This window comes from Macaca fascicularis, chromosome 4, assembly GCF_037993035.2.
Source record: "Macaca fascicularis isolate 582-1 chromosome 4, T2T-MFA8v1.1".
NCBI lineage: Eukaryota > Metazoa > Chordata > Mammalia > Primates > Cercopithecidae > Macaca > Macaca fascicularis.
Window position 1 is genome coordinate 48058522 of NC_088378.1, and position 20764 is coordinate 48079285.

Consider the following 20764-nt stretch of genomic DNA (forward strand, 5'->3'; position numbering starts at 1 on the left):
GCCTGCCCCCGCAACTGGCTAATTTTTGTATTTTTAGTAGAGACGGGGTTTCACCACGTTGGCTAGGCTGGTCTTGAACTCCTGACCTCAGGTGATCCACCCGCTTCGGCCTCCCAAAGTGCTGGGATGACAGGCATGAGCCACTGCGCCTGGCCTATTTCTATAATTTTTATTGTAATAAAAGGATAATACTCCACAAATACAGTGGTAATGCCTACGGCATAAAGACATAATCCAAGGCAACTCATTCATTGAGAGGTCACCAGAAGCTGGGAAGTGGGGGAAACAAATTTGAAAAAAAGGCCTGCTGATGAAAGTGATTGCCTTTACCACACACCTTTGTCCAAGAAAAGCTATGTGAATGCGCCAACACCGGCCTGAAGTCTTCCTAAGAGTGCGTGCTTATAGCCTATTTGTTTAAACGGTGGGAGAGAGTTAACACCCAAAAACCAGAGATTCTGAATATATTTTATTAGTTCAAATGCCTCTACAGTTAACAGAGTCTCGGGGGTTTGGTTAACAGGGCACATGAAAGCAATTCATTAAGCAGTGGAAAATAAAACCTGATCAAGTCTGATGCAGTCTATAAAACCTAGGCCCGGACTCCGTTGCTGCGGCAACCGACTCCGCCCCCACCCGGAGAGGGAACCTGAAACTTGGCGCCCCCAGCACCCCAGCGGGGTGGTCGCCTCCCTTCCGTGTCCCTGGCTTTGTTTTATGGTTGGGAATAGGTAAGGGACACAAATCAACGGCGATACTAGATTCGTCCCCTCTGATCTCCGTAGAGGGAGTTATAACAGGAGGTTCGTCCACAAGCAGAAACCCCTCTGTGGCGCCTCAACGCTAAGGAGCCACGCCATTCCCTTTCCCCGGCGGGAGACTAAAGGCCGGAAAAACACAGCCGGCTCAGGGTTGGGAGCCAAGCTAGCCCCACCTCCCGGTAGCTTCCCGCGATCGTGTAGACGCAGCGAGTTACGTAACTTCCGGTCACGACCCATCAGCTCCTCGGCGATTGGTCCATTTCCATGGCCAACTGGGTGACGTTATCGCCGGGTGCTGGGGTCGCACGTGTGGTGAGGCATACAGAGGCGGCCTTGGGCTGGGCCTTGGTCTCCCCGCTGGACTTCGAGGGTATCTTCGCCGCCTCTGTTGGGGGTGAGCGCCGCGCGGCTGCAGCATGGTGAGCAAGCCTTACTTGTTTCGGCGGCCGGGCGCTGCGGTTTTGCAGAGGCCAGGCTGCTTCCGGTAATGCCTTGGGTACTGCGGCCTGGGTCTAGGTCGTGCCGGAGGCTGCTTGCGGCACAGTACCCTGAAATGGGCCATCCTCACCACCCCGGGCATTCTTTGCTAGTTACAGTCTCGCACCGCCGAGCCTCCCTGGGATGTGGCCCGGAGAGGAGAATGGCCTCCTTTTTACTCCTGGGAGCCTGCAGCCCTGTGCGCTTTCGGTTAGCTAAAAGCTTGTGACTGCGGACACAAACGCACCACCCTGTGCTTCTTGGGGTCGAGCAGAGGGAGCTGCTGGTCTCCCTCAGCGTTGGAGTGGCAGGTGTCTGCCTGTCTGTTTGCTCTGAGAAAGGGAACTTGTGGGAGAGCATAAGGTTGGGCCCAAAGTAAAGCCACTTAATTGGTTTCACAGTTCAGAGAATCAAAATTGAATAGCGAAGTAAGAATGTAGAAGTGGATGATGGATCTTATTAAACTTTAGCTCTTTGTATCGTGATTTTATTTGCTGGTTGGTAGATGCCCTATGTGGAGCTGTCTATTCCAGATTATGCTGTGGCAGGCTTCTTGTCATTCTGGTTCAGTCGGCCAGGGGCCTTCCCTGAGCAGCCAGTGTAAAGTAGCTTTTAAGTCATTTTCACGTCACTGTCTTATATATTTTCACCGGAAATTATCTTGATTTTCTTGCTAAGAACAGGGACTTTATCTGACTTTCCCACTTCTGTATTCTCAGTTCCCATAACAAGGTCTGGCACAAAGTAGGTGCTCAAGGAATGTATGTTGACGGAAGGTTAAGTATGGATTCTACAGAACACAGCTGATGTTGCCTGCCCTAGAAGTGTAGATTTTTAAAAAGTATTTATCTTTAACATGACTACTAAAGATGGATGAGTGAACTATGGAATTGTTCTCTGTCGTTTTGTTTTGTTTTAACTAATTGTTGTGATTTTGTTCCTTTGAAGCCTCACAGGAAGAAAAAACCCTTTATAGAGAAGAAGAAAGCTGTGTCTTTTCACTTGGTCCACCGGAGCCAACGAGATCCTTTAGCAGCAGATGAGACTGCACCCCAGAGGGTTCTGTTGCCCACACAAAAAGTAGGTCCTGTTCTTTAGCCAGTCAGTTTGTAGGTAGACAATAGGTTTTTTGTGTGTTTTTTTCTTTTTCTTAAGTAAATAGTCTCGGCATGTTGCCCAGGCTGGTCTCGAACTCCTGGGCTCCAGTAGTCCTCCCAGCTTGGCCCCCAAAAGTGCTGGGATTACAGGCATGAGCCACTGCGCCGGGCCATGTTAATAGTTTCAATAAATTGTTAAGTCAGCTGTTATTCTCAGATAACTGATATTCTGGGAAATAATCTATAAGTTAATTTTCAGTACAATTTGCTGATTTTTACACCATTCATGTTATTTTGATTGGGAAGACAAAGATCTTTATTAGAGATGTTTAAATGAGCAAATCTTGTAGAATAATGGTAAATATTTACCAAAGCATCAGCTACAATGTGGCATGATGTTATTTAGGGCACCCGTAAATACTCAAACTGGGCTTTCTCTAAGATCCTGCTGTTTTATAACCACAAACTGCATTTTGCCTCCTGGTTGCTTATCTTAGGAAATGTAAAATATCTGAGCTTCTTGATTAGCTCAGGGAACTTTGCAAGGGAGCCTCGAAAAGATTCACTTAATGTTGGACTCTACTTATTAAGTGTAGATATTATGAAACAGAGTGTTGGGAAACAGAGTATTGGGGGACATGGGCCGTGTTTAGCTTTACTGAAAAGCTAGTTTTATTGTATGTTGAGAAGGTTTTTTTTTTTTTGCATATAAATAAAAGAAATTGTACTTACCTTTTAAGGCACCCAAATATCTGTTGCCTAGGCTGGCATGCAAAGTGGCTCCATCTCAGCTCGCTGCAGCTTCTACCTCTTGGGCTCAAGCGATCCTCCCACCTTAGCCTCCAGAGTAGCCGGTACTACAGGCACATGCCACCGGGCCTGGCTGATTTTTAAAACTGTTTTGTAGAAACGAGGTCTCACTATGTTGTCCAGTCTGGTCTTGAACTCCTAGGCTCAAGTGATCGTCCTACCTCAGCCTCCCAAAGTGCTGGTATTATAGGCATGAGCCACTGCACCTGGCCCCCCAAGTCTTTTCTTGTAACCCTCCAAATAGACGATAAAATAAGTTGTATGTATATTTCGTGACTCAGAATGTTGCACATAAATGTCTAGCGGAAGGAGCAATTGTTATTTATTTTTATTGCCCTTTTGAAAGCATGAATGTTTTCATTCCATTTTAATGTTATGTAGCACTCTGGTTTTGAAGCTGTACATTTCCTGTTTGTCAAGAATTCTTTGTCTTTTTCCCATCAGCCAAAATGTTCATGTGCCATCTGCTTCCTACTTGGAAAGCTGTACTCATTGTAATATTTCCTTGCCTTATCCTTGGAAGGCATACTGATTCCATTTTGTTTATAGATAAACAGTGAAGAAAGTACTAATTCCATTTTGTTTATAGATAGACAGTGAGGAAAGGCGAGCAGAACAGAGGAAGTATGGAGTGTTCTTTGATGATGACTATGACTACCTGCAGCACCTGAAGGAACCATCTGGGCCCTCAGAGCTTATTCCCTCGAGTGCCTTCAGTGCACACAACCGGAGAGAAGAGAAAGAAGAATCGCTAGTCATTCCAGTAAGGCTTTTCAGCAATTTAAGTGTGGGAGTGGGTGAAGAAATCATTTTTAAATCAAGATAACTGTTTGGGGCAAGAAATGGTGTCTGTATGAAGAGCACAAAGATAGACCATGCCTCCACTTAAAATTATGTATGTGTATGCACGTGTGTACCATCAGGAGAGAATAGGTCACCTCTTCTCTGGTGGCAGGTGTCAACGCAACAGCCTTTTTATAGGTTTAGAACTTTCGATTGATAGACATGGCCATGTTAGACAGCACTTTTCAATAGGAGAAAAGCAGCTGACATTCTACATGTTAACAACATAACTGTTTCAGGATCATAAACTCTGTTCTAAGATAGGACTTAACTTTTGTGGAATATTTAGATCTTTAACACTTTTGTAAAAGCTGCAGGCTACTCATAAGCAAACAGAATGAGTGGATGATAATAACATTCCTGTCTTGTAAACTAATGTTCGGTCCACTTTAATACCTTCTCTTTCAGGACGAATGATAGTACGTCTATATATGAAATTAGTGCTGTTAGTCTAAGTTCTGTTTTCTCTCTTGTTTATGCTAAGAATGCCCATGTTGTATGCCTTTGTGACCTTATTTTTAATTTGATGTAGAGTAAATTTCCCTGTGGGAAACTTTTATATCATCTAGCACTTTAGAAAAAGGAGACATTCATTAGGTTTATAAGCAAAAGGTAAGAGATAGAAAGGGCACCAGTTTACCCTGCCCCTTATTCCCCAATTCTGTCATGGTCTAGGCATTCCTTTCCTTGGGGAAGATGTGATTGTAGTTCTTACAGGCAATAGCTGGTTGCTTAAGGATACTTAGAAAGGTTCGGTTTCAGGATATCATCCCAAAGAAAGGTAGTAACTGCAGCTGCTTGTTCACTAACTAGGTTGTGACTCTTTTGTAACGCCCCAAATCCTATCACATCTCTGTCATAGAGAACCAACTTCTTTATTTCTTCTTCCTCAAGGCTTTATTGGTGGTAGGGACTTACTGGCTCACTTCCTTCTATAACCTATTGAGGGAGAGAAGGAGTTCCATAGTGGCTCAACTTGTTTATCTAAGGGTGAAAATTCTTAGTAAAGTCTTGCCTGGCTTGTATTGACCAGTACTTTTAATCCTTAATTTGTTTTGAGTAAAAGCAATCACTAATTGATTTTTTAACAGGATAAGGCTCTTAAATGGACAATTCAGTGATGTTTACAGGGACAACTGAATTGTATTTAAAAACAAAATTGTCGTTGGTTTTCTGTACAGCTATGAAAAAATATGGATTAGTCCCATGTACTTTTTTTACTTTAATTTGTAACACACCACCAAATTCAAATAGATTAGAAATAATGAATAACCCCTAGAAACAGTGTGAGACAGTGTAAAAAGGCAGCATAGAAATGATTGATGCTTGAGCAGGCCCTGATTTTGACATGAAAGAAAGAGGGTGGTGCCATTGTGGAAAGTAGCTGGGCAAACACCACGTAGTTGAGAACTACTGCAACCAATGAAAACACAGTACTCCTAAAAAAAAAAGTAATTCCTCTTTACACTCTAATCGTGTATGTGATTCTTTTCTTTCAAGATTTGAAAAATATCTCACAAAGGTAAATTCATTTAACACAAGCTGACCTTGTGTTTAACCCCAAACCTCTAAGGATAAATATCACAAAGGTACCTTTTTAAAAGCCTAAAGGCTAAAACACTATGTAGATTTTGCTATAATTTTAAGTAATTAATAATGTAATATACTTAAAAAACATTAAATTGTACACTTTAAATAGGCGAATTGTATGTGAATGATGTCTTAGTAAAGCTGTTTTCTTAAAAATGTGCTCTATAGCAAAATAACAAATCTTTGCCCATGTTTTTGCTACCGAGAAACTCATTTTGGAAGCCGTAACATCTTGCTGTGTGTACACTGCCATATGTAGCCTTTACTCATGCTCCTCAGAGGCTTCCAATTCAGAGCTTTCTCAGTGAGCCAATGAGGATGCACATTCCAGCTTTGTGCCTCCTCCTGGGCTAAGGATAGGGCAGGTGGTAAGGTGCACAGAGATAAATAACACATAGTGGTTGTCCTCACATTATCAACTGTTTGGTCAAGGAGAGGAAACAAGCATAAGAACCAGTCAGAGAATGTAGGCTAGCACATGTTTAGGTAGATTGCAGTGTGTGAAGAAGGTGGGGAGTTCACACAAGGGAAGTTCTAGGACAGTGATCCGAAAGGGCTTCATGTGGGAGGGTAGGAACTAAGCTGGCCACCAAGCGGTGGGTACTGTTGACAGGAGAAGGAACTTTTTCAGTCAGGGTGCCGAGACAGCTAGCATTGTGGTTCAGTGTCAGGCACATGCATGCCAAGTAAAGTGTTTTGCATTATTACATGACTGAGGAATGAACTTGATTTGCATGGTCGTATAGAATAACTGAGAAATTTGGATACACAGGGTAGGCCTTGGTTTTATAGGGCCTTGAGAACCAGGGCCTTAAATACAGAGTGAAAAATTGAGACCTGTTAGAAACTCAAGAAGGTCACATGATAAAACTATTAAAGGAGCTTAATCTAGCCGTGGGTATGGAGGTTATACTGGATATAGACTAGCTATCTGAGCAGTTGCAGTCATTTATGTTTTGGTTAACTATAAATGAGATGATGCCCCAAAGAATAGAGTGAAATCACTGTAAGTAAGAGATTTCTAGGGGACATAGGACAGAGCAAAATGATTTATAACCACCCAAGGATTTAAGATAGCCAATTCATACAAGGGCTGTGCCATTACTAGAGATTAGGATGTTATCTCTAGTTTAAGAGGAAAAAGTTTAATTTTGTTTTGAAACTTCAGGCAAGTGGAATTAAGAAACTCTGGGATTTGAATCCCAGAATCTCACTTACTGATCATTCTCGGGGGTGGACCATTTAAACTTTCTTAGTTTTCGTTCTTTTGCTAAAACATGGTGAAAACTCATGGGATCTGAGGGATAAATGGAATAATTTACTAGAGAAAGCACTATGATGTATTATAAAGAGTTGCTTTTGAGTTTACGATGGAATATACTTTTTTTTTTTTTTTTTGAGACGGAGTTTCGCTCTTTTTGCCCAGGCTGGAGTGCAGTGGCGCGATCTCAGCTCACCGCAACCTCCGCCTCCCAGGTTCAAGCGATTCTCCTGCCTCAGCCTCCCGAATAGCTGGGATTACAGACATGTGCCACCATGCGTGGCTAATTTTGTATTTTTAGTAGAGACGGGGTTTCTCCATGTTGGTCAGGCTGGTCTTGAACTGCCGACCTCAGGTGATCCACCCGCCTCGGCCTCCCAAAGTGCTGGGATTACAGGCGTGAGCCACCACGCCCGGCCACATGTTTAACATACATACAACCTGGAGCACAGGTGAGAGAACACAGAATGTAGTTGTAACAGTTTCCTAGGACTGCAGTAACAAATTAGCACAAACTAGGTGACTTAAAACAACAGAAATTTCTTCCCTTCATGGTTCTGGAGGTCAGAAGTTTGAAATGAAGGTATCGGCAGGGTTGGTTTTTTTCTTGGGGACTTGGAGAGGCTGTTGCATGGCTCATTCCTTCTGAATGTTACCAGTGATCATTCCTTGGAGTTCCTTGCCTTACAGAGGCCTCATTCCAGTCTGCTGTCATCTGCATATGGCATTCTACCCTGTGAGTCTCTGTCCTCGTTGGTCTCATTATAGGACCATGGTCCAGTAAGACCTCATCTTATAGAGAGGACCCTATTTCAAATATGGTCACAGTCTGAGGTTCTGGATGGACATTGATTTTGGGGGGACTTCAACCCAGTACACTGGTTAAGAAGTATTTCCAAATAAACCTAACCATTGTGCAATTTCTTTTTCAAGAGCACTGGAATTAAGTTGCCTTCATCAGTGTTTGCTTCAGAGTTTGAGGAAGATGTTGGATTGTTAAATAAAGCAGCTCCAGTTTCAGGTATCTTTAATTCCTTTATCTTTTTATGTGGATAAAAGTATTTTGCAAAACATAAATGGTGTAGGATTTTTCTATCCCCATTAAAGTATTGAAACAATTGAGATATGTCTGGAATTCAGATCAGGGATTATTAGGAAGGGATGAGTGTGATCTTTGTATTTTTGTATTCCTACCATCATATCCTTGCATCTTTTGAGTTCCTGTTTGGAGAGGAAAGTGGGGAAACTATTCTTGGTAATCTAGTAGGGGAATTGTAACCTTCACGTAACCTCTTACAAACATAGTGGTGTTCATTATTCATTACTTGTAGTGTAATTTTGCAAAATAATCTGTTGTCTTTCAGAGTTTCTCCCAAGAGCATACAGGTATTTTTATAGAAGTTCATTTTACCATCTACACATATATTGGGGGAAAATTTTTGTTTTTAATTTTTAGTACCAACATTGTATTTCAGAACAAACACAAAAGTTCACAGAAGCGGTGTTGGTATTTTCTCCTGAGTTGCCTTAATTATTAACTAACACCTGTCCTGTGACATTCATTCATTAATTTATTCTACAGATTTTTGAGTTGCCGCTGTCTGTGTGGCAGGGCCTTGGGTTAAAACAGAATAAAGCATAGTCTCTGACCCCAAAATTTACCTCGTTTGGGAAAAATAAACAATAAATGGTAAATTACAGTATAGATAGATAATACTAGTGGGGTGAGGAGTACCAAACCCAGCCTCACAGAGTTGAGCAAGGCTTTCTAAAGGATGTGATGTCTAGTTTGTTTCTTAAGTAAAAGTTAGGTAAATAGAAGAAGGAGGGGAGGGGTGGGGACAAGAGGATGTTCCAGACAGTGGACTGTATGTGCTAAGGCAACAGAACATGAATATAGGTAACTGTACACATTTTAGCAGGCCCAGAAGGAAGGGTATGGATTAAAAAGAAATGAGGCTGGAGGGTTAAGCAATGGCCATGTAGCAGAGGGTGTTGGAGGCCATGTCAGATGATAAATTTGGAGTTGAAAGTTTGTCTTGAACTTGAGTTTTGTTGTTGTTGTTTGTTTTCATTTTCTCCTTGTGGAGCCGGGCTAACTCCTAAGCAGTGCGCCTAGAGTCAGCCTAGTATTTTTATAGATGGAAGAATATATCTGAAAAAACAGGTAGATATTTATTAAAATCTCATAGTCAGAAAAGACTGAAAGTATAACAGTCTAAAAATTGTTCCTTTCAGTTACTTTTAACAGGTGAATTTAAAGCCCAGTTTCTTCCTGCAGACAAAACCTTTGAATTATGCTAGACAAGGTTGAACATTATAGATGTATAATGGAACAGTATTTTTACCAGTGGATATTAAAAGGAGAAGCATCATTTCTTTTTTCTTTTCTTTTTTCTTTTTTTTTTTTTTTAGTTATACTTTAAGTCCTGGGATATATGTGCAGGTTTGTTACATAGGTATACACATGTCATGGTGGTTTGCTGCATCCATCAACCCATCATCTACATTAGGCATTTCTCCTAATGCTGTCCCTCCCCTAGCCCCCCCAACCCCCAACAGGTCCCAGTGTGTGATGTTCCCCTCCCTGTGTCCATGTGTTCTCAATTGTTCAACTCCCTCTTATGAGTAAGAGCATGCAGTGTTTGGTTTTCTGTTCCTGTGTTAGTTTGCTGAGAATTATGGTTTCCAGCTTCATCCATGTCCCTGCAAAGGACATGAACTCATCCTTTTTTGTGGCTGCATAGTATTCCATGGTGTATATGTGCCACATTTTCTTTATCCAGTCTATCATTGATGAACATTTAAGCTGGTTCCAAGTCTTTGCTATTGTGAACAGTGCTGCAGTAAACCTACTTGTGCATGTGTCTTTATAGTAGAATGATTTATTATCCTTTGGGTATATACCCAGTAATGGGATTGCTGGGTCAAATGGTGTTTCTGGTTCTGGATCCTTGAGGAATCACCACACTGTCTTCCACAATGGTTGAACTAATTTACACTCCCACCAACAATGTAAAAGCGTTCCTATTTCTTCACATCCACTCCAGAATCTGTTGTTTCCTGACTTTTTAATGATTGCCATTCTAACTGGCGTGAGATGGTATCTCCTTGTGGTTTTGATTTGCATTTCTCTAATGAGCAGTGGTTTGTAGTTCTCCTCTAAGAGGTCCTTCACGTCCCTTGTAAGTTGTATGCCTATTTTATTCTCTTTGTAGCTATTGTGAATGGGAGTTCACTCATGATTTGGCTCTCTGTTTGTCTATTATTGGTGTATAGGAATGCTTGTGATTTTTGCACATTGATTTTGTATCCTGAGAATACAACTTTGCTGAAGTTGCTTATCAGCTTAAGGAGATTTTGGGCTGAGATGATGGGGTTTTCTAAATAGACAGTCATGTCATCTGCAAACAGAGACAATTTGACTTCCTCTCTTCCTATTTGAATACCCTTTATTTCTTTCTCTTGCCTGATTGCCCTCCAGAACTTCCAATACTATGTTGAATAGGAGTGGTGAGAGAGGGCATCCTTGTCTTGTGCCAGTTTTCAAAGGAATGCTTCCAGCTTTTGCCCATTCAGTATGATATTGGCTGTGGGTTTGTCATAAATAGCTCTTACTATTTTGAGATATGTTCCATCAATACCTAGTTTATGGAGAGTTTTTAGCTTGAAAGGGGTGTTGAATTTTATTGAAGGCCTTTTCCGCATCTATTGAGATAATCGTGGTTTTTGTCATTGGTTCTGTTGATGTAATGGATTACGTTGAACCAGGCTTGTATCCCAGGGATGAAGCCGACTTGATTGTGGTGGATAAGCTTTTTGATATGCTGCTGGATTCGTTCTGCCAGTTTTTTATTGACGATTTTCACATTGATGTTCATCAGGGATATTGTCCTGAAATTTTCTTTTTTGTTGTGTCTCTGCCAGGTTTTGGCATCAGGATGATGCTGGCCTCATAAAATGAGTTAGGGAGGAGTCCCTCTTTTTCTATTGTTTGGAATAGTTTCAGAAGGAATGGTACCAACTCCTCTCTGTACCTCTGGTGGAATTTGGCTGTGAATCTCTCTGGTCCTGGGCTTCTCTTTTGGTTGGTAGGCTATTACTGCCTCAATTTCAGAACTTGTTATTGGTCTATTCAGGGATTCGACTTCTTCCTGGTTTAGTCTTGGGAGGGTGTATATGTCCAGGGATTTATCCATTTCTTCTAATTTTCTAGTTTATTTGCATAGAGGTGTTATATAGTATTCTCTGATGGTAGTTTTTATTTCTGTGGGATCAGTGGTGAAATCCACTTTATCATTTTTTGTTGTGTCTATTTGATTCTTCTCTCTTTTCTTCTTTTATTAGTCTGACTAGCAGTTGATCTTTTCAAAACACCAGCTCCTGGATTCATTGGTTTTTTTGAAGGGTTTTTTTGTGTCTCTATCTACTTCAATTCTGCTGTGTTTTAGTTATGTCTTGTCTTCTACTAGGTTTTATATTTGTTTGCTCTTGTTTCTCTAATTCTTTTAATTGTGATGTTAGGGTGTCGAGTTTAGATCTTTCCTGCTTTCTCCTGTGGGATTTTAGTGCTATAAATTTCACCCTAAACACTGCTTTAGCTGTGTCCCAGAGATTCTGGTATGTTGTATCTTTGTTCTCATTGGTTTCAAAGAACTTATTTATTTCTACCTTAATTTTGTTATTTACTCAGTAGTCATTCAGGAGCAGGTTGTTCAGTTTCCAAGTAGTTGTGCAATTTTGAGTGGATTTCTTAATCCTGAGTTCTAATTTGATTGCACTGTGGTCTGAGAGACTGTTATGATTTCCGTTCTTTTGCATCTGCTGAGGAGTGTTTTACTTCAGTTATATGGTCAATTTTAGGATAAGTGCGATGTGGTGCTGAGAAGAATGTATATTTTGTTGATTTGGGGTGGAGAGTTATGTCGCTGTCTATAAGGTCCACTTGGTCCAGAGCTGAGTTCAAGTCCTGAAGATCCCTGTGAATTTTCTGTCTCGTTGATCTGTCTAATATTGACAACGGGGTGTTAAAGTCTCCCATTATTATTATGTGGGAGTCTAAGTCTCTTTGTAGGTCTCTTAGAACATGCTTTATGAATCTGGGTGCTCCCATATTAGGTGCATATATATTTAGGATAATTAGCTTTTCTTGTTGCATTATTCCCTTTACCATTATGTAATGCCCTTCTTTGTGTTTTTTGATCTTTGTTGGTTTAAAGTCTGTTTTATCAGAGACTAGGATTGCAACCCTTGCTGTTTTTTGCTTTCCATTTGCTTGGTAAATAACCTCCATTCCTTTATTTTGAGTCTATATGTGTCTTTGCACATGAGATGGGTCTCCTGAATACAGCACACTGATGGGTCTTGACTCTTTATCCAGTTTGCCAATCTGTGTCTTTTAGTTGGGGCATTTAGCCCATTTACATTTAAGGTTAATATTGTAATGTGTTAGTTTGATTCTGTCATTATGATGCTAGCTGGTTATTTTGCCTGTTATTTGATGCAGTTTCTTCATAGTATTGATGGTCTTTACTCTTTGGTATGTTTTGCAGTGGCTGGTACCAGTTTTTCCTTTCCATATTTGGTGCTTCCTTCAGGAGCTCTTGTAAGGCAGGCCTGGTGGTGACAAAATCTCTTAGCATTTGCTTGTGTGGAAAGGATTTTATTTCTCCTTCACTTATGAAACTTAGTTTGGCTGGATATGAGATTCTCGGTTGAAAATTCTTTACTTTAAGAATGTTGAGTATTGTCCCCCACTCTCTTCTGGCTTGTAGGGTTTCTGCCGAGGGATCTGGTGTTAGTCTGATGGGCTTCTCTTTGTGGGTAACCCGACCTTTCTCTCTGGCTGCCCTTAACATTTTTTTCTTCATTTCAACCTTGGTGAATCTGACGATTATGTGTCTTGGGGTTGCTCTTCTCAAGGAGTATCTTTGTGGCATTCTCTGTATTTCCTGAATTTGAATGTTGGCCTGCCTTGCTAGGTTGGGGAAGTTCTCCTGGATAATATCCTGCAGAGTGTTTTCCAACTTGGTTCCATTCTCCCCGTCACTTTCAGGTACATCAGTCAAACGTAGATTTGGTCTTTTCACATAGTCCCATATTTCTTGGAGGCTTTGTTCATTCCTTTTCATTCTTTTTTCTCTAATCTTGTCTTCACACTTTATTTCATTAAGTTGATCTTCAATCGCTGATATCCTCTCTTCCACTCGGCTATTGTTATTTGTGTGTGCTTCACAAAGTTCTCTTGCTGTGTTTTTTAGCTCCGTCACATCATTCATCTTCTTCTCTAAACTGGTGATTCTAGTTAGCAATTCCTCTAACCTTTTTTCAAGGTTTTTAACTTCCTTGCATTGGGTTAGGACATGCTTCTTTAGCTCGGAGGAGTTTGTTATTACCCACCTCCTGAAGCATACTTCTGTCAATTCGTGAAACTCATTCTCCATCCAGTTTGTTCCCTTGCTGGCGAGGAGTTGTGATCCTTTGAAGAGAAGAGGCATTCTGGTTTTTGGAATTTTCAGCCTTTTTGTGCTGGTTTTTCCTCATCTTCTTGGATTTATGTACCTTTAGTCTTTGTTGTTGGTGACCTTCAGATGGGGTTTCTGTGTGGACGTCCTTTTTGTTGATGTTGATGCTATTCCTTTCTGTTAGGTTTATTTCTAACAGACCACTCTGCTGCAGATCTGCTGGAGTTTGCTGGAGGTCCACTTCAGTCCCTGTTTGCCTGGGTATCACCAGCGGAGGCTGCAGAACAGCAAAGATTGCTGCTTGTTCCTTCCTCTGGAAGCTCTGTCCCAGAGGGGTACCCGCCAGATGCCAACCAGAGCTCTCCTCTGTGAGGTGTCTGTCGACCCCTGATGGGAGGTGTCTCCCAGGCAGGAGGCATAGGGGTCAGGGACCCACTTGAGGAGGCAGTCTGTCCCTTAGCAGAGCTCGAGCACTGTGCCGGGAGATCTGCTGCTGTCTTCAGAGCCAGCAGGCAGGAAGGTTTGAGTCTGCTGGAGCTGCGCCCACAGCCGCCCCTTCCCCCAGGTGCTCTGTCCCAGGGAGATGGGAGTTTTATTTATAAGTCCCTGACTGGGGCTGAGGCAGCATTTTTTTTTTTTTTTGTCGTGGCATGATCACTCTTTATTCTTCACTAGACTGAACTTAGTTCTTAATCATTCTTTTATCCTCAATATAGTAATAGACTCTTGCTATCATAGGTCCTTATATGAATGAATTGTTGCTACCTTGGGAATTGTTGCTCAATTTTTGTTTTCCTTCTAGGACCTCGACTGGATTTTGATCCTGACATTGTTGCAGCTCTTGATGATGATTTTGACTTTGATGATCCAGATAATCTGCTTGAGGATGACTTTATTCTTCAGGCCAATAAGTCAACAGGAGAGGAAGAGGGAAGGGATATACAGTATGTGTGGTTTGTTTCAAAGCAGAGATGATGACCTAAGTGTTACTGCTTCAGTGGGATGGTAACCATAGAACGTTACAGTTGGAAGAGACCTTCAAGAGCATTTAATCTGAGACTTCTGTATTTTAGAGCAGAAAATGTGAAATTTATTGCTTTTCCTACCAAACTGGGTTGATCAGACACCCTCCTGCCTAGACAAGAACCTTTCCTGAAATACCTTCCGGTTTTACTTGTGTAAAGTGATTTTGTTCTGTTACTTTTTAAGTTGTTTTGGTAGGTAATTTGTGACCTTTACTTTAGGAAATCTGAGAATGAAGATGACAGCGAGTGGGAAGATGTGGATGATGATAAGGGAGATAGCAGTGATGACTATGACTCTGCAGGCCTATTGTCAGATGAAGATCGTATGTCTGTGCCCAGAAAAACCCACAGAGCTATAGCAGATCACTTGTTCTGGAGTGAGGAAACAAAAAGTCGCTTCACCGAGTATTCGATGACTTCCTCAGTCATGAGGAGAAATGAACAGCTGACCCTACATGATGAGAGGTTTGAGAAGGTAAGGTCCCCAAATAAGGGATGCTTTAGTACTATCTTATGATATATATATATATATTTTTTAATACCTGTCAACTTTAGCCCAGGTTGAAGTGCTCACCAACCACAAAGTCAATCATAGGAAATTTACAACTATCCAGCTATAGGTTCATGTAGCCAGCATAAAGCAGAAGGTTATCAGTGCAGTACAGGAGCACAAAGACTGGAAAGGGAGCATAGAACTGTGCAGAAGAAGAGTAATCGCCTAGGAGGATGTGACTTTTCCAATTTATATCACACGCTTACACCTGGAGGTGGCCCAAATGATGTCTCATTCAACCTGAATGGATAACCAAAAGTAGTTGTAATTGTTTTATTCTCAGTAACTGTGGTAGGACAACTCACTTGAGTTTCTATTTGGCCCTTAAAACCCCCAAGAAGTGGTCCTGAAAACCCCCATCATGTCTAATGTTGTGCTTCTTTATTGTGTGTGTCATATAGATTTGTCTCAGATTAGAATGTGAATTCCCCAAGGACAGAGAGTTTTTGTATTTTGCTCACGGATACATCCAAAATCCTAAACTGGTGTCTTGGCATGTAGTAGAAGTTTAAAGTGTTCCATAAATGATAAATGTATGAAGGAATAGTTTCCTTCAAGGTGAATCTAAAGATAGAAGCAATCCAGTAGAGGACCTTGATGAAGCCAAGTGGGTTGAGGTGGATCTGGAAGCTGGACCATCCTCTGGCCAAGTCAGCCAATCCGCCTGTGAGCTAAGTAGATGTTAGGCGCCTTGCTGTGTGCCTTGTTTTTTTGTTTTTTAAATTTTTTTAAAAAGAGAGATTGGGACCCAAAGCTAAAACTTTTGAGTGTTGAAAACAACGTATCTCTTTATTAAAACAGAGCATAAAAGCACCCTACTTATTGTTGTTTTCCCTTTACGCACTCTGTGAGGCCAGTCACCCTAGTTTTGATTCTGGAAAGAACGTGTATAGGTCAAAAGGAGTTGGCTGATCAAACATTCTTATTGTCCCCCTTGAATTCTGACATCCAGATTCTCAATTTCTCCAACAGTAATCCGTAAGATGTTGTATTTCTGAAGTATTGGCCTCATTGAGCACATCAAAATTCCATTTCTTTCCATTTCTCATCTGGAGTTTTCGGACATAACTAACACTGAGGAACATAATGGAAGTAGAGTATAAGACGCTTTTGAAAGTTTGAATTTTCATATACTGTTTTTGGTTCTGTTGTAACAGATTAGCTCCAGGGTTTGTGATCCCAACCTATAGACTGTTTATAAGACTTTTAATCCCACCTATCCTGTTGTTCTGTAGCACATAACACCTCCTAACATCATGTCTAATGTTGTGCTTCTTTATTGTGTGTGTCATATAGATTTGTCTCAGATTAGAATGTGAATTCCCCAAGGACAGAGTTTTTTGTATTTTGCTCACGGATACATCCAAAAGCCTAAAATGGTGTCTTGGCATGTAGTAGAAGTTTAAAGTGTTCCATAAATGATAAATGAATGAAGGAATAGTTTCCTTCAAGGTGAATCTAAAATAAAGGCTCTTACCTTGCTACCTTGTCAGCTAATACTATTTTCCCTCTTCTCTTGAGGGAGAAGCAAATTGTTGCTACACATCTCACACTTCAGGAGATATATCCCCCCCATTTACTCTTTGTCAAAGCTTAACAGTGTCAACACCATTTGCATAATATAATAATTATTGTCTAGACAAGAACGAAATATGTACATTAGTGGGAGAATTTTCAGTTGCACAATCTTTTAGTTTGCGTAACTAAGGAATTTGAAAATATCTTCAGGCTGGGCATAGTGGCCCATGCCTATAATCCCAGAACTGTGGGAGGCTGAAACAGGTGGATCACTTGAACCCAGGAGTTTGAGACCGTCTTGAGCAATGCAGAGCCTGTTTCTATTAACAAAAATAAATAAAATAGCTGGGTGTGGTGGCATGTGCCTGTGGTCCCAATGCTTCAGAGGCTGAGGAGGGAGGATCACTTGAGCCTGAGAGTTTGAGGCTGCAGTGAACTATGGTCGCGCCACTGTACTCCAGGCTTGGAGACAGTGAGATATTTAAAAAAAAAAAGAAAAGAAAAAGTATCTTAAAAAATGTTTTGATGTAATCTGTGCTGCCTAGCATTTTGTTCTCCAAGCTAAGTAGAATAATGCCTTTCATTTACATGTTAAATGGAAGCCTATTTTTAGTCTAAATGTAAGTCTTAAAGTACTGAGCAGAAATATCTTCCACATCCTATTGCATTAAATCCCCACTAATATTTTAATGGTAATTGTGATAGTACCTAAATAACTATTGTGTAAGAATAAAATTAATGTAAAAAAAATTTTAAATATGTAGTCTTACTGAGTACATTTGCTTTTCATGGTATCTTTTCTCTGTTTATATTCAAGTTTTATGAGCAATATGATGATGATGAAATTGGAGCTCTGGATAATGCAGAATTGGAAGGTTCTATTCAAGTGGACAGCAATCGCTTACAGGAAGTTTTGAATGACTACTATAAAGAAAAGGCAGAGAAGTACAGTGACTTTTCTTTCCTTGTTTATCTGTTCTTTTTTTAAAAAAAGAAAAAATTCCAAAGAAAGGTCTATAGTATAACTGAATTGAGGAAAAAATTAACCTAGTCAAAATCCATATTAAGAAAATGAAAAAGGAAAAAAAAAGATAGGAGGGGGGAAAAAAGAAAGTGGTACATTTTCCATAAACTTTGGCTCATGTATAGCTCATCTGTTTTGCCTACATTTTGGTGTTAAGCATTCTGAAGTAGAATGTAATGGGAATATACGAGGAGCCACTTTTTCCATACCTTTGACTTGAGAAGAGTCGTGGTAGAATGTGTTTCGTTTTTTAATTTTTTTTTTTTTTTTTTTTGAGATGGAGTCTTGCTCTGTTGCCCAGGCTGGAATGTAGTGGTGTGATCTCAGCTCACCTGCAACCTCCACCTCCTAGGTTCAGGTGATTCTCCTGCCTCAGCTCCTGAGCCGATGTGATTACAGGGGCATGCCGCCATGCCCAGCTAATTTTTGTATTTTTAGTAGAGACAGGGTTCCACCATGTTGGCCAGGCTGGTCTCAAACTCAACCCCATGTAATATGCCCGCATCGGCCTCCCAAAGTGCTGGGATTATAGGCGTGAGCCACCGCGCCCAGCCCATTTTAAATTTTTTTTACTTTTATTTTGCTTACAAGTTAAAGAAATAAAGGGACATATTCCCCTTGGGAAATAAGATGATATTTCTAGTCTTTGGGCTGAAGAATTATTCCAAGTATATGCTCTTTTCATCTTTCTGAAATGCCAGGTGTTTTGAGAAGTAGGTATTTACATCTCATGGAAAGATAAGAATTTGTCTCTCCAGCTAGATTAGAGGAACTGACCAGCTGGTTATTTTGGCAAATCAGCATCCACATCAAGGTGACTCTCCTCTGAGAGAAACTGATGAAGTGTTCGAATCTGCTAGAAAGGTCTGATGTTCCATGATCACTATAATATATAGATCCCATAGCAGGACAAGGAGCTGTATAGTTTGAGTAAAATATTTGAATACTTCGCAGAGACAGATGAGTTATGCCTTTTTAGGCTTTAAAAACCTGTTTTCTTAGGAAGCTGCCTTGGAAAGACACAGCTAGATGTTACCTTCCTATCAGCTAAGTGAATATCCAAAACTCACTGGAGGGAAAAGGCAGGGCTGGGTAGAACAGAGTTTGACAGAAAATGACAGATAGGTCACTGGAATATGTGCATTTTAAAACACTGGTTTTTTCCCACAGCTAGAAATTGCAGTTTTAGTGACATAGTATAATAAGAGGTCATTTTTTCCCCTCTTGGTCTTCACTTTTAAAAACTCATCCAAAAGTTGTGTAAAATTGAATACTCTTGAACCCTTGGAGGATCAAGACCTGCCAATGAATGAGTTTGATGAGTCTGAGGAGGAAGAAATGATTACTGTAGTCCTCGAAGAAGCCAAAGAGAAGTGGGATTGTGAATCTATTTGTAGTAAGTATATTCACTTTATGATAGTAATTTTAAAGTATTAAAGTATATCAACTTTAGTCTGGGTGCGGTGGCTCATGCCTATAATCCCGGTACTTTGGGAGGCTGAGGCAGGTGGATCACCTGATGTCAGGAGTTCAAGACCAGCCTGGCCAACATGGTGAAACCCCGTCTCTACTAAAAATACAAAAATTAGCCAGGCATGGTGGCGGGCACCTGTAATCCCAGTACTCGAGAGGCTGAGGCAGGAGAATGGCTTGAACTCGGGAGGTGGAGGTTGCAGTGAGCCGAGATCATGCCATTGTACTCCAACCTGGGCAACAAGAGCGAAACTCTAAAACAAAAAAAAACACATACCAACTTTGAAAAAATACATACATTTTAATAAGAGTTACGCTTTTAGGAAATTTGTGAAAAATTATTTGGAAAGAGTAATATTCCAATATTGAGTTGTAAGCAATTTATAAAACATTGATCAGAGACTCCAATGTTATTTTGCACTATGAAAACACAAGGTCAGAAATATAGTAGGAATTCAGTAATGCTTGGTGGAACTGAAAGTGTGCTTATTGATACATGACTTTTATTTGTTTGTTTAGGTACATACTCAAATTTATATAACCATCCACAGCTTATCAAGTATCAACCAAAGGTAAGTCCTAGTGTGCTAAGCTATTTGAAGGATGCAGTGCCTAAAAAATAGAGTGCACATTTTCGCTCAGTAACTTTTTATCTTTGTGGCTAGCAGTGATATTAGGAAAAGCAGCAACAGTATGCCATTAATGTGCTATTTTTTAATAGGAATGAGAAATAACTCTAGTACCATTTTATCTGTATTTCAGCCCAAACAAATTCGAATATCTTCTAAAACAGGAATACCTCTCAATGTCTTACCAAAGCAAGGACTCACAGCAAAGCAAGCTGAAAGAATACAGATGATTAATGGCAGTGACCTTCCTAAAGTATCAACCCAGCCACGTTCTAAAAACGAAAGCAAAGAAGATAAAAGAGCAAGAAAGCAAGCTATCAAAGAAGAGCGCAAGGTAAAAAATATTTTTCAAATGTGAGATTTACAAAGAGCTGGTGGAGGGGAAATTAGGGGAATTTTGTAAAAGCAGCCTGTATCAGGTTAAAGATATGAGTAATACAAGTATATTCTTGTACTTACAACAGGAACGAAGAGTGGAGAAGAAAGCTAACAAGTTAGCATTTAAACTGGAGAAAAGAAGGCAAGAAAAAGAGCTGCAGAACTTGAAGAAGAATGTTGAGGGTCTAAAGCTATAGACAGTGGAGCATACAGGGCAAGCAAGGCACTTTATTAGGGGCTCTTCATTATCTTTAGTCATTGACTAGAACCTTCAGAAAGACAAAACTGTTTGCCATTTTACTGGCAGATAAGAGGAAAATACAGTATTTGTATTATTTTTATACCAGCAAGTGTCCCCTGCCAGCTGTCTTGTAAATACTGTAATGTTTTAATTTTTAATATTTTAAGCTTACATTTGCTCTGAAATAAATGACTTCATGAATGTGAAATGTTTGGATAAATTAAAGGAAAATATCCATAACTTGAATGGAATTCATTTATTTGTATGGTTGTCATAGTTGTTTTTTGCAGATGTTTTCAAATATTTCTTGGAATCCTCTCCATGCCTTTTCAGGAATTACGTGGTTTAATTTGCTGTAAATAGAAAAGTGGCCTGGTTAAACTCAATTTTGAAATGCTGACTTTATTCTGTTTAGTGTAAGATGAGTTTTTCTGAGAAGTTTCCACTGTTAGGAAGCTAAGTTTTCCCTTGCTGTATACAAAGGACTATTTCAAAAGGGTGGTAAAACTGAATATTAAGGTTCTTAAGATTCATATTTCCTGTTATATTACTGGATGACTTGCTTTTGGGATTTAGGAACAGTGAAGGCAGGAAACAGAATAGTCAAGGAAATAAGAAAA

General features: G+C 40.3%; 1 protein-coding gene across 4 annotated transcripts; it reads left to right on the top strand.

Moving 5' to 3' along the window:
- Window positions 1-1039: 1039 nt before the first annotated feature.
- LTV1 (LTV1 ribosome biogenesis factor) lies at window positions 1040-20384 on the top strand. 4 transcript variants are annotated; one of them, XR_012433508.1, is made up of 11 exons: window positions 1040-1180; window positions 2187-2318; window positions 3735-3908; window positions 7773-7860; window positions 14106-14247; window positions 14548-14803; window positions 15854-17344; window positions 18680-18819; window positions 19416-19468; window positions 19659-19859; window positions 19990-20384. XR_012433508.1 is itself a non-coding variant. In XM_005552028.4 (11 exons), exons 1-11 carry the CDS (start codon window positions 1178-1180, stop codon window positions 20098-20100), a joined length of 1428 nt encoding a protein of 475 aa, XP_005552085.2. In that variant the 5' UTR covers window positions 1040-1177; the 3' UTR covers window positions 20101-20384. The 4 variants fall into 4 exon arrangements, 1 of the variants encoding a protein (XP_005552085.2); XM_005552028.4 differs by having other exon boundaries at window positions 17217-17344; XR_012433509.1 differs by lacking the exon at window positions 18680-18819.
- Window positions 20385-20764: the final 380 nt, after the last annotated feature.